A 14144-nucleotide genomic window follows, 5' to 3' on the forward strand; every position below is an offset into this window, starting at 1 on the left:
TAGATGGGCGTACTGTGAACTGGGATTCCCGCTGAGATCAGCTTCATTGCGTTGGAGGTAGGCTGAGGTTGTTGGGTGTATGGTGATGGTGGGTAAAGGAGGGGGGATCGTGTGATTGTATATTTGTTTATAATTTAGTGACGAAGGTTCTTGTGGACGGAGAATTTCTGGTTACTGGGTTGAAGTAAGGGGGCAAAGTTAAGGACACCCTAAAGCTGCCTTTACACATATGTATGTATATATATATGTGTTTATATATATATGCATGTATGTATACATATATATTTATATATATAAATGTATGTATGTTTATTGTATATATGTACAGTATATGTATATACCGTATTTGTATATATGTATATGATTACATATATATATATATATATATATATATATATATATATATATATATATATATATATATATATATATATATATACACACACACACACACACACGAGTATATTTCATTATTAGTGGTTCAGAGAAATGAGTTGCTATTTAGAATAAGTGAAACAGTTTTTGTTGTATTTTAATAATGCTGGCGGAGAGTAAAGATAACATGGAAATAGAGCATGGGAGACCCTTAGCTTGACCGCTCTCCAAAGTCAACTTGGCACTACATCGGCAGGGCGGGCCACCTTCTTGGAACCCCAGAGCCCTTTTATCAGGCTGTCATATAAACTAACAGATGCATGTCTGTGCCTTAGGGCGAGGGAGGGTGTAGGCCGGGTGTTGGTGTTGCCTCAGGCGTCCGACACGCCCAAGCGACTGCCGCACGGAAGTCTTACGCCCGGGAAGGGCAGGCATGAGAAACTACCAAAATTACAAACAGTTTGAATTTTCGGTAGTTTGAAACTTCAAGAACGGCAAGCTGTATTTCTAGTCATTGTGATTTTCTTACCATCTTTTATGTAGTTAATTAGTATGGCACACATTTTACTGAAACATTATACGAGAAGGTGCTTGTTTGTATAGTGTGTGGCTAGGGAGGCCAGGAGCCTTGACGCCACACCTACAGGCGTCTGGGCACAGAAGGCCAGCCCGAGAACTCTTGTTTGGCGGTCTGTCTACGCATGCAAAAACAGTCAGTTTAGGATGTAATCTCGTACTGCCTGTTTTATTCTCTTCTTCAAAGCAGTCGTTCCCAGTCAGTCATATATTAAATGCACTGTATTTCTTTGCTGTACAGTTGGCAACATTTGAACCCGGGGCAGCAGCAATGAGTAGCAGAGGTCTAGCATGTGGTACTCTTGACAGCCTTTATCTAATCACATTTGTTGGCGACACTGACCTCAAAAAATAGAAGTGTTAAATATTAATTGAAACGACCAGGTAACGTAGATCCACGACGTTGGAAAGTGTAGCTAGACCTCCACTTCACACAGACATTGTCCCAAGTTCGCGTGTGACCAAGTGTACCTTTCTATCATTGACAGCGTTTTTAGTTAGTCATAGCTTTTTATTTCCATCGTGATTAATATTCTTGGTGGTCTTGGATCGGAGTGGGTTACGAAGTAGTTGTTATTGTTATAGCAGTATTTGTTGTATGATGGTTTACGAGGGTGAGGCCAGGCAGGGCGAGGCATACGTTTGGAGGGATTAGGACAAAGGAAAAGAGGGAACCAATTCCCCCCCCCCCACACACACACACACACATACTGGTATATTGTTGGAATTAGATTAGGTTCATGGGGGTAGAGAGAGGTTGCACATGCGGGAGATGAAGTGGGAGGAAAAGGGAGGGGGGGATAAATGAGGTGGTAAAAGTGGGGACAGGAGGGTGTGTGGAGGGTATAGAGTGGGAGGGAGTGTTTGGGGGTTTGTTGGGGGGGGGGAGAGGGAACCGAGGCCTTAAGTTCGGTGGGAGGCTGCTTGAAGAAACAGTTGTGTGCGTTATAGCCTGGTACACACTCCATCCCTGCCCTCTGTCACGCCTCACCATGGACTCGACTGCTCAACTAAACCCGGTACTGTACACGCCACCAAACAGCACATTGTTTTTGAGCGGTTACTTGAAATATGCTGTGGATTCAATTTTTTTTTTTTTTTTTTTTTTTTTTTACTCGCGATTGATTGAGAACTGCCAACAGGAAACCAGATTTGTATTACGCAGATACACATATAACAGTTTTAGAAATGTAGGTTTATGGCACCTGTAGCAAGTTAGTACGAGAAACTGATATTTTACTGCATCGCAAACAAGTCATTGCTGTACATTTATTTAATGCAAAAAGAGGTCTTTGACGTTACTCTCAGCATCTTATAGTTGCCCTTCATATCTGCTAGTTTTGCCTTATTAGTACGGTGTCGTTTGCGCGGAGTGACTTCTGCTGAAGTTTTCCGCTTAGTGAGCATGCGCCGAGTGACCTTTTAGCTGCTCTGCTGAAAGTATCCGCATGTTATCTCGAGTATTGTGCCATTTACCAACAACATTTTATGAAATACATATGTCAGGAAGATAGTTGGATGTTTTATCGACCTATAGGTAACTATAGGTCTATATATATATATATATATATATATATATATATATATATATATATATATATATATATATGTGTGTGTGTGTGTGTGTGTGTGTGTGTGCCACAGGCAGATTGTGAAATCAGTCATTTCGTGAATTAAAGTTAGTTTAGGTTTGCTTAGGTTAGGTTGATCTAGGATAAGGTTAGTTTAGGTTTGGTAAGGTTAGATTGATTTAGACTAAATAGAGAAGGGAACGGTAACTTCCATCATAAGTCACTCCGTGCATACGACACCGGTACTCATTTAACACGTAAGGTAGTTTTATCCTTAATCACTTCTTCACACAAGGCTGTACATTTTGGATCAGAATGTTAAAGCTACTGTTGTACAGTCCTTGCATTTCCTAGCTTTTCAGCATTCTCGATTAGAGCCGAAACTTAAGTCGTTAATGAACAAATCGCAATTTGATTTGGATTAATATACTCAGTAAAGCAAAGAATGTGTTTCGTGAAGCTGGAATGTGAAGCTGTTTGAAAAGTAAACGATTTGCTTCATTTTATAATACGATAAAAAAAAAAAAAAAACTGTATATACCTTGGTATACATTGAACTTGAATGGAAAGTGCAGGTACATACACAGTACTTTTGGCCACATATTTTAGCACACCCCACTTACTAATCAAACAACATCCACCAGCCGCATAGTGCAGGAACATATTGTAAGGTGTTTAACCCCTCTCGCTCTCCTTCTCTCTCTGTCTCTCTCTCTCTCAGTAACAGAGCCAAATTCAAGATATGTTCATTTTGAGATGCCAGGACGCATTGTGTCCAGGCATGCAGACAGAGGAAAACAGTTCCAGAGTTTTCCTATTGCATACGTTACATGAAGGATTGGAAATAATGATTAAGTCTTGCTTTAGAGCTGGACAGAAAAGAGATGAGAGTTTGCTCCTAGGGGGGTTCAACTTGCCCACCGTAGTGGTGAAGGGATGCAAGCAGACAGTTCAAGGAGCAGTGACTATTAAAGTATTGACTAAAGATAGAGATGCAACAGTGTGTCCAAGAAACAAGTTGAAAGGAGCTAGTAAGAGGAGGAGAGTTAATGAAATGAAAAGCCTTTGACTCCACTTTGTTGATGAGAGCTGCAGGAGGGAAGCCTCCCCATACACTTGTTGTACTCCGCACCGGGACAAATAAAACCCCTTCATAAAGTCAGCCACTGCGTGGAGGTAAAGAAGACATGGAGTCTTCTTGGCACACCTAATCCTTTGGAAGCAGACTTTACAATAAAGGTAATATGACCAAGACATATCCCAAGAGAATTAAACCCCAAATGCAGTTCATTGATGATGCAGGATTAAGTTGGCTATTGTTAAAAATTTCAGGATACTCCGGAAGATTTAGACAAGTTGAAAGATGTAAATACTGACTTTTTGTTGCACTAAAAACAAGAAGATACTGTTTTTTGTTGCAGTAAAAACAACAAGATTACTTTTACCCCAATCAGGGATGTGAGCCAAGTCAGACATTAGGTGTTCCATAGCCTCAACCTGTGTTTTTTGAAGTAACTGTTGAAATGGATGTTATAAAAAATTAATGGAAAGGTGAAGAATGGAATCATCAGTTTATGAGTGGATAGGGATTGATGTACATCATAAAAGGTCATTGATGAATATAAAGAAGAGAGTTGGTGATTGGACAAAACCCTGAGGAACACCAATACAGTATTGATAGTTCTAGGAGAATGGTGGCAGTCTACAACAGCAGCTGTAGAATGACCGGAAATGAAGCTAGAGATGAGGGCATAGATAAATGGATAGAAACCGTAAGGGGGCAGCATAGTAATTCAAGATTTGTCCCAGACTTGGTCAAAAGCCTGTAAGATGTCAAGTGCATTGGCATAGCATTCACCAAAGTCCCAGAAGGAGGATGACCAGGAGTCTGAAAGGAAGGTAAAAAGATTTCCAGTGGAGTGTCGTTGGTGGAACCCATACAGGTGATCAGAAAGAAGGTTGTGATAGGAGAGTTGCTTTAAGTTAAGTTTTTAAAATAGATTTTAAAGAATAGAAGAAATATGTGCAGCATGTGATGTGATGTGTGTGGAAGGAAGAGAAGACGGAGGGGGGTGCAAGGAACAGCGTGGTGGACTGAAGAGGTGAAACAGGCTGTGGCACAAAAGAAGAAAGCATACAATGAATGGATGAGAAATAGGGGCGTGGAAGAAGTTGAGAGGCGGAAGAGAGAGTTATATGTAGAAAGAAAGAGAGAGGTGAAAAGATTAGTAAGAGAAAGTAAGAAGAGAGTGGATGAGGAATTTGGAAGGAATTTGAGTGTAAAGTGGAGGGACTGCAAGAAAATGTTCTGGAAAGAGGTGAAAAGAGTAAGACAGGGTGGAAGTGAAGTTAGCAGGGGAGTGAAAGATAAAAAAAATGTTAGATTACTAGTGGAGAAGGGAGAAAAAGTGAGCAGATGGAGAGAACACTTTAAGGAATTGTTGAACGTAGAGGATGGAAGTAATGCGAGTATAAGTGGCTGGGGAATGGCTGGGAGAAGGAGGGAGGTGAGAAGACAGGAAGAAATCAGTAGGATAGAAGTTGTGGAAGCAATGAAGAAAGTTAAATCGGGGAAAGCCCCAAGAATTGATGGAGTGTGTGGTGAAATGCCGAAGCATGGGGGAGAGAAAGTAGTAGAATGGATGTGGAAGATGTGCAGATTGGCCTGGGAGGAAGGTAGAGTCCCGGAGGATTGGAAGTCAGGTGTAATTATTCCCTTGTACAAAGGAAAAGGGGAAAAAGAAGTGTGTGGTAATCATAGGGGCATTTGTCTTCTTAGTATAATAGGAAAAGTGTATGGTAGGATACTTATTGACAGAGTTAGAGAAAGAACAGAGAATTTAGTTGGAGAAGAACTGGGAGGCTTTAGGAAGGGAAGAGGTTGTGTAGATCAGATATTCATTCTTAGATCTTTAGTGGAAAAGTTTCTAGAGAAGGGAAAGAAGTTGTATGCGGCTTTCATGGATTTGGAGAAAGCATATGACAGGGTGGATAGACAAGGATTGTGGAAAGTGTTAAGAATATATGGAGTAGATGGGAAGTTGTTGAATTCTGTGAAGAGTATGTACGATGGTGCGAAGGCTGCAGTGTGTGTGGATGGTGAACTAAGTGAATTTTTCTCTTTGAAAGTTGGGTTGAAACAGGGATGTGTCATGTCTCCATGGTTGTTCAATCTGTACATGGGTGGGGTAATAAAAGAGGTACAAGGTAAGGTAGTGGATGTTGGAGTGGCCCTGGTGAGAGAGGATAGTGTTTGGAAACTCCCTGTACTGTACTGTTGTTTGCAGATGATACTGTGTTGTTGAGTGAAGACGAAGGGGAGCTGCAAGGCTTGGTGGATGAGTTTGGGAGAGTGTGTAAGAAATGGAATCTAAAGGTGAATGTAGGGAAGAATAAAGTGATGGTCTTTGAGAGAGGTGAAGTCAGTGAATGTACAGCGAGGTTGGATGGTGAGGAATTGGAAAATGTGAGTACGTTTAAGTACTTGGATAGTGTGATGAGTAAGGATGGAGGTTTGGAGGGTGAAGTGCTTGAAAGGGTACAGCAGGGAAGAAAGGTTGCTGGTTCTTTGAAAGCAGTGATAAGAAACAGGGAAGTGAGCATGGAAGTGAAAAAGTTACTACATGACAGTATTGTGATACCAACTCTAACGTATGGAAGTGAAGCTTGGACGTTGTTGGAAGGACACAAGTCAAGAGTGAGAGCCGTGGAAATGAGTTATTTAAGAGGAGCCTGTGGAGTCACATGGAGAGACAGGCTGACGAATGAGAATATAAAGGAGCATTGTGGTGTTGATGTGGATGTGATAGGAAGTGTTATGAGGAACACACTGAGGTGGTTTGGCCATGTGGAGAGGATGGAGGGTGAAAGACTGACGAAGAGAGTGTATGTGAGTGAGGTGGAGGGGGGAAGAGGGAGGGGGAGGCCGAGGATGAGATGGAGGGATGGGGTGGAGAGGTATATGAGAGAGGGGGGTGTGAGTTGGGAGCAGGGCAGTGAAATGGCGGGGGACAGGGCGACTTGGAGGCGATTTGTTTGTGGCCACCCCAAACGGGATTGAGGCGTCTGGCAATAGATAGATAGATAGATTCAAAAACTTTAGAAACACAGGATGTTGAAGTGCTTGAGTGGTAGAGGGTTGAGAATGGTCACCTTTCTTTGGGAAAGACCGAATGAGAGCAAACTTCTACCAAGAAGGAAAGGTAAGAGAGTTTACCTAGGCAGGGTGTAAGTACAGTTCTTGAGGAAAACAGGAGAGACCCCATCAGGCCTATATGCCATGCTGGTATTGAGGCCAGTGAGGGCAGAAAGTACAATATATCAACTGAAGAAATTTTAATGTCAGTCATGAGAAGGTCAGAGAGGGGAAGAGATTGAGGAACAGCACCAGAATCATCTGAAGGTGTAATTGGAGTAGAAAGTCTGAGCAAAGATTTCTACATTTTCAGTAGAAGAAACAGCCACAGAACCATCAAAGCAGAATAGACGAGGGAAGGAAGATAGAGTAAAGTTGTTAAGGAAAGGTTTTTGTCAAAGTGCCAGAAGAAGTGGGAAGAATTTGGATCAGAGAATGCAGAAGGAGGGAAGGAGGACAAAGTAAAGTTAGAAAAAGAATTTTGGCAGGGTGCCAGAAGGAGTGGGAAGAATATGGGTCAGAGAATTCAGAGCATTTTAGTATAAATGAAATTATTCTTAGCAGAGCAGAAAACAGGTGTTACAAGGTTCTGGGCAGGGACATAATAGAGATAACATTCGGGGGTGGGTTGGCTCCAGTACTTTTGGTAGGGCTTCTTTTAGTTCTGGACAGCATTAGAACAAACGTGATTAAACCAAGTTTTTTGAAGTCACAGGATGAAAATAAAGAATGTATGTTTCCATGCCCCAGAGAATAACTTCTGTAATGCATGAGGCACACTCAGATGGCCCTCGGCCATGGAAGTTTTAATCATTATAGGGAAAAGTCAAGGAAGTATTGCCAGAGGGCCTCTCAATCTGCCGCTCCAAAGTGCCACAGCCACTGCTTCTTGGGATGGTCCCCACGCCTTATGGGAGTGATAGGATAGGATAAGGTGATAAGGGTGTGATTGCAGAAGCCCAACAGAAAAAAAAGACTAACAGAGTAAGCAGTATGATTAATTGTAAGAAAGATCAGGTACGTTGGAACTCTCCAAGACAGTCACGGATAAGAGTAGGACACTGTACAAGTTGCTCCAGGTCATTAAGGATAGAAAAGATGTAGGCTTGTTCACCCCGTAGATCAGTGAATGTAGATGAGAGCCCAAATTGGTAATGTATATTGAAATTGCCTAGAATAGAGATTTCAGAGAAAGGAGAAATTGATAGGACGTGTTCCATCTTAGAAGTAAGATAGTTAAAGAATTTTTCATAGTCTGTAGAATTAGGGGTAAAGTACACAGCACAGATGTACTTAGAGTGACAGAATAGTTGAAGCCAAGAAGTACAGAATTCAGAAGATTAAAGTTCAGGAACATGAAAGCAAGATATGTTGTTGAATACATACACACAATAACCACCCTTGACTTTGAAGTGAGTTGAGAGAAAATAGGAGGTTACAGAGGAGGGTTTGCTGATTGCACTTCAGTAGTTGACATGATAGATAATATTTTAAAAATAAATTTGCTTAGCTTAAGCTGTATTATATATGTTACTTTGAGCAAGCCATTTAAACGGTTGAGATAGACTATAATGAATAGTCAAATAGTTTATTGAAATGTTTGATCATTTCTGGCTGTGGACATGTGAGGATAATCTTGCTTTTAACTGTGCTTCCAATGTTTCCCAAATAATGAAAGATGCATAGCATAAGAGCAGTCCTTCACAAACACTGCCACTCAAGTTTTTGTCAGTCCAAAATGCTTTACATATCTGTACTCATACATTAAGCATGGTTAGAGTTTGAGTCACTCCAGTGACTTACGTAGTGTCTGTCTGTCTCATGAATCGTGCACCCTTCAAGATCAACATACCCTGTACTTGGACTGATCGTGTTTGATAGTGCTTGTCCACACATGTAAAAGTAGTTATTTGCAAGCAAGCATCTATACTTGACGAGAATCTGGAGAAAAAATGGAAATGAGTTATTTAAAGAGGAGCCTGTGTAGTCACATGGAGAGACAGGCTGACAAATGAGGATATAAAGGAGTGTTGTGGTGTGGATGTGGATGTGATAGAAAGTGGTAGGAGGAACACACAGAGGTGGTTTGGCCATGTGGAGAGGATGGAGGGTGAGAGACTGATGAGGAGAGTGTATGTGAGTGAGGGAGGAGGAGGCCAAGGATGAGATGGAGGGATGGAGTGGAGAGGTATATGAGAGGGGGGGGTTGTGAGTTGGGAGCAGGGCAGTGAAATGGCGGGGGACAGGGCGACGTGGAGGCGATTTGTTTGTGGCCTCCCCGTACGGGATTGAGGCATCTGGCAGTAGATAGATAGATAGATAGATGGACTTTAGTGTGAGGTATTTATTTTCATTTTTAAAGACTCCAGCATGCTTGCATGTGTTGGCCTTGGTCACTTAGTGACAGCTCTCCATGCAGCTCAATCTCTAGCAGCCACCCTGTTCAGTCCCTGTGGAAAATATTAAAAATATATGAAGTAAATGGGAAGTTGTTGAATGCCATGAAGAGTATGTATGAGGGGACTAAGGCTGCAGTGTGTGTGGATAGTGAACTGAATGAAATTTTCTGTTTGAATGATGTACTGAAATAGGGATGTGTCATGTCTTCATGGTTTTTGAGTGTGTATGGATGGGGTTATAAAAGAGTTACAAGGTAGGGCATTGGATGTTTGAGCTGCCCTAATGAGAGAGGGCAATGTTTGGAAACTCCCTGAACTGTTGTTTGCTGATGATACTGTATTGTTAAGTGAAGATGAAGGGGAACTGGAAGGCTTGGTGAGTGAGTTTGGAAGAGTGTGTAGGAAACTGAATGAAAAGGTGAATGTAGGGAAGAGTAAAGTTATGGTCTTGGAGAGAAATAAAGTCATTGGATGTACAGTGAGGTTGGGTGATGAAGTCGAAAATGTGAGTGCATTTAAGTACTTGGGTAGTGTGATGGGTAAGGATGGAAGTTTGGAGGGTGAAGTTCTTGAAAGGGTACAAAAAAGAAGAAAGGTTGCTAGTTCTTTGAAAGCAGTGATAAGAAGTGTTGGTATAAAAGTCATTGCATGACAGTATTGCGATACCAATTCTGACATATGGAAGTGAAGCTTGGACCTTGTTGGAAGGACATAAGTCAAGAGTGAGAGCAGTGGAAATGGGTTATTTGAGAGAAGCATGTGGAGTTAAATGAAGAGACAGACTGACAAATGAGGAGGTGAAGGAGCATCATGGTGTGGATGTGATAGAAAGCATTAGGAGAAATACATTAATGTGGTTTGGACATGTCGAGAGGATGGAGAGCGAGAGGCTAACAAAGATAGTGTATGTGAATGAGATGGAGGGATGGAGTGGAGAGGTATATGAGAGAGAGGGGTGTGAGCTGGGAGCAGGGCAGTGGAATGGCAGGGGACAGGGCAACATGGAGGTGTAAATTTTGTTTGTGGCCACCCCTATTGGGATTAAGGTGTCTGGCAATAGACAGATAGTTAGATCCCTGAGATCATGCTCAGTGACCTCCTCCCAGGTCTTTTTCTGTCTGCCTCTCACAACTCTACCCCCAGCGTTAACACCTCTCTCTTTCTGCACCCATTTGTCATCCCACATCCTCTCCACATGCCCAAACCACCTCAATCTACCCCTCTCATCACAACACCAATACACTTCAGTCCCATCCTACCTCTTGACTCTTCCATCGTAAACCTAGGCCCCCCAGGCCTCACACTCAAGGACGCACTGCACATCCACCAAATCATTGTCATTTCTGTATGTTTGAGCCTGCGAATATCCTCTTCCTTTACCACCAAGGTCTCTCTTCCATACAGCATATCACTCCTAAAACATGCTGCATACTGTACAAAGATCCTTTAGCAGAGGGAGAGTCCTCTCAATGTCAGGAGAGGCAACAGCTCCCAGAACTTTTTTCCAGCCACTCCTCACTTTAGCTACAGAGCTAGCTGCAGCCCCATCTCCAACTCTTTTCTTCCAAATAACAAAACTCTTCCACACACACAAGAGACTCGCCAGCAATATCAATCCATTCACGTGTGACGGTCTCCACATGCTCTCCCCGACACACTGCACACAGGAAATCAGCATTGTCTTGCAGTCTGCCTCTAATACCACTACATGTCTTACGCACCCACGTATCACAAATGCTGCACTAGATGGAATTACATCCTATGCCCTTGTGACAGATCACACATGGCCATTCTCCCTTTTCTTTGACGGTCCTTCCCTAGGTACCATCACTTTTGTTTTATCTACATTATCTCTCATGCCCTTGTGTCCCATACCATCTCTCCACTTCCTACATCTCTCCTCCACATCCCTTTCATTCTTTTCAATCAACACCAAATCATTGGCATACAGCTTCTCCCCCTGGAGTTTATTTCTGAAGTCATGTGAGAGGGCTTCACGTCCCATGACAAACAACAGAGGGCTCAAGACTGACCCTTGCTGCACACCAACATTCACAGAAAACTCATCACTCAAATCTCCATTCACTCTTGCTTGGATGCAAGCACCCACATGTATAGCCATAACCACCCTAACCAGCCACACCTCAATCCCAAGCTTTCTTATTGCCCACTTCACCACCTCCCTAGGGACTGTGGCAAAGGGCTTCTCCAAGTCAACAGAAACAAAGTACTGATCCCTGTTCTTACCTTTTATATTTTTCCCAAAGCTGTCAAACAGTGAATACAGCATCAGTGATGCCTTTGCCTGGCAGAAACCCAAACTGCATCTCATCCATGTTCACTCTTTCTGTAATCATACCTTTTAGGACTCTCTCCTTTACCCTCAATATCTGGTCCAAAAGCTTTATGCCTCTTTAATTTCCTCTTTCCAGGGCATCACCCTTCCTCTTGTACACATTTGCAGTCACTCTTTGCATCCAACCATCTGGGAAAACACACTGATATATAATCATATTTCTGAAGTCAGTAACTAACCCCACTCCTATATCTCCCGAGGCCTTCAGCATTTCAGCAGTCAACCCAGACACACCTGTTTGCCTTCCCCACCTGCATCCTGCCTATTGCCCTGCACACATTAGCAGCGTCAATCAATTGACAATGACCAAATACTAGATCTGCTGGTTCTAAACCTTCCCTGTTCCCGTCAAACTCTTCATTCAACAACCAGTTACAGTGCTGTCCCTAGGTATATTTAATATCCCCACTGTTCACCACTATCTTTTATTTATCATTCTTCATATAACTGAAGAATATGATGGCAGCACAAGGACTTTGTTATACAGGAACTCCAGCTTTGTGCATCAAGAAATTCTCAGTTCAGTATTCTCATACCGTCATAAAAAGATGGTTATCCTTAGTTTTTCTCTTTGTCTGTGGTCTCTAGATCTTTCATATGCAATGTCTAAGCATGTCAAAATTAGTGGATCTTGGTTTGCTTTCCATAGAAGGAACTGCTTTTGTAAGCTTTCAGCCTTTGTTCTTGTTTGTGTAAAGTAAATAAAGAAGAGTCTGATAGTTAATGCTCCAAAATAAAAGAAATTGACACAACAGGGAATTCTGAATTACCCACATAATGGCTTTGACTAAGCAAACAGGAACTAATTTATACAGTACTGTACAGTGCATTATGTTAATTAGAGATCAGTTGCATGATGGTAGTACTTTCCTGTACCCTTTGTAACATTTTAGTTGCGTTTGTTGTATAGTTAAGACTTGGACTTGTTTGCAAGTGCTGTATAGTATTTAAATATCTTGTACAGTATATATTTTTTGTCATTGACACTACACTGTCAATGCGGAGTTACGTGGAGAGAGACACTGACAAATGAGGATGTGGAGGAGCATTGTGGTGTGGATGTGGATACATTGAGGTGGTTTGGCCATATGGAGAGGATGGAGAGTGAGAGACTAATGAGGAGAGTGTATGTGAGTGAGATAGAAGGAGGAAGAGGGAGGGGGAGGCTGAGGATGAGAGGGAGGGATGGAGTGGAGAGGTACTGTATATGAGAGAGGGAAGTGTGAGCTGGGAGCAGGGCAGTGAAATGGCATTGGACAGGGCAACATGGAGGTGATTTGTATGTGGCCACCAATTTTGTAATTGAGGCATCTGGCAATAAATAGGTAGATAGATAGACAGTACACTTGAGTCATGTGCGTATTTACAATACAGCCCAGTACAGTATGTGTATTTAAAGTGATCAAACCTGTTGGATGCAACACATCTTTACACATCTTTTTATTTCAGGCCAAGGCTGAGGAAGAACAAAAGGAGGTAAAGGAAGAGGCAGCAGCTGCTCCAGTAACAGAGGAAAAGAAGGAAGAGGCAGCAGCTCCAGCTGCTGAGGAGAAAAAGGAAGAGGTGGTTGCTCCAGTTGAAGAAGTAAAGCAGGAGGCAGCTCCAGCACAGGAGGTAAAAATTTGATGACATCTGCCCATTCCCTCTTCCACTCACTACCCTAGTTCAGCTGCCCACCTCAGTCATGTACAGATGACCCTGGCCAGAACTGAGTCTCATGTCATGTTTGATCATTTTTTAGCTTGAGTGTCCCATGAACATTTTTTCAGGAAAACTGCCAGTCATAATGGAAATGCTTATGTGGGACTTAGTTAAATAGAAATTTGTATTAAAAAAATAAATAAATAAATATAAAGTAATAAGAAGAAAGGCACTCAAATGGCATATTTGGATGCAGTTGGTTCTTCTTACCTGCACCTTAGTGTTATGTGGTTCCTCCCCTCCCTTTGTCCTGTTTATACTGCTCCCTGTATATATACTGCCCCATTCTTATTCCCTCTTTAGTTTTAGTTTGCCTCTCCCCTAATCCCCAGTGTTGCTGGTTGTTATTAACCGTGTTACTGCTACTCAAACGTTGGTGTGTGCACTGGCAGACTGCAGTACAGTACATACACCTTAACTGCTCGTGACCGTCTTGCGGCTGGTTGGTGTACACGCACATTTATTGCAACAGCTTGCTCACTACTTGCTTGAGCTGCTATTATCAGTTCATTTAATAGTGTAACTAGTGTACATAGTTTTTGTTACAATACATACTTTAGGGCATACAGTGTAGCTCATATTGTGTTGAATTACTGTATAAATACTTCTGTGCTGTCAAATTAATACAGCAGATCAAATTGTAGTAAATGGCAGCTCTGTAATGATGACATTTGTGGAAAGAGCACTTTATAAAGCTTGTATAGCAATGCTATTTCACAGTAATTCACTGTTTTTGTGTGGCAATGTGTACAGATAAGTGGTTATAATGGACTCTGTAACATGCCATTGCAAGAACTTTATTTTTCATAGGTCATTGCAACTTGCATCATGAGTTTGTTCTTCATAGGTCATTGCAACTTGCATCATGAGTTGCTTGACACTAATATCATTCATCACAACTAGCATGATGGATTGACACATGTATTGGTGCCCCCCTCCCTCCCTCCCTCTTGGGTTTACTGTTCTATGTTGAATGTTTAACCCCTTTACACAACACATTTTTTTTTTCCCCCCCATAGAAATTTTACTGG

General features: G+C 42.0%; 1 protein-coding gene across 7 annotated transcripts in view; it reads left to right on the plus strand.

Moving 5' to 3' along the window:
• The window catches only part of LOC145412838 (uncharacterized), a 254288-nt gene that overhangs the window by 206025 nt on the left and 34119 nt on the right, over positions 1 to 14144 (plus strand). For 6 of the 7 annotated variants that reach the window (XM_080282628.1, XM_080282629.1, XM_080282632.1 and 3 more), the window contains one exon: positions 12862 to 13026. In XM_080282628.1, the coding sequence (XP_080138754.1) occupies positions 12862 to 13026 (165 nt within the window). Of the gene's footprint in view, positions 1 to 1899; positions 1971 to 12861; positions 13027 to 14144 lie in introns of those variants that run through there. The other variant, XM_080282633.1, reaches the window with a different exon arrangement.

This window comes from Coenobita brevimanus, chromosome 94 (assembly GCF_032717465.1).
Source record: "Coenobita brevimanus isolate Jiangsu-jjx chromosome 94, ASM3271746v2, whole genome shotgun sequence".
NCBI classification, from domain to species: Eukaryota; Metazoa; Arthropoda; class Malacostraca; order Decapoda; family Coenobitidae; genus Coenobita; species Coenobita brevimanus.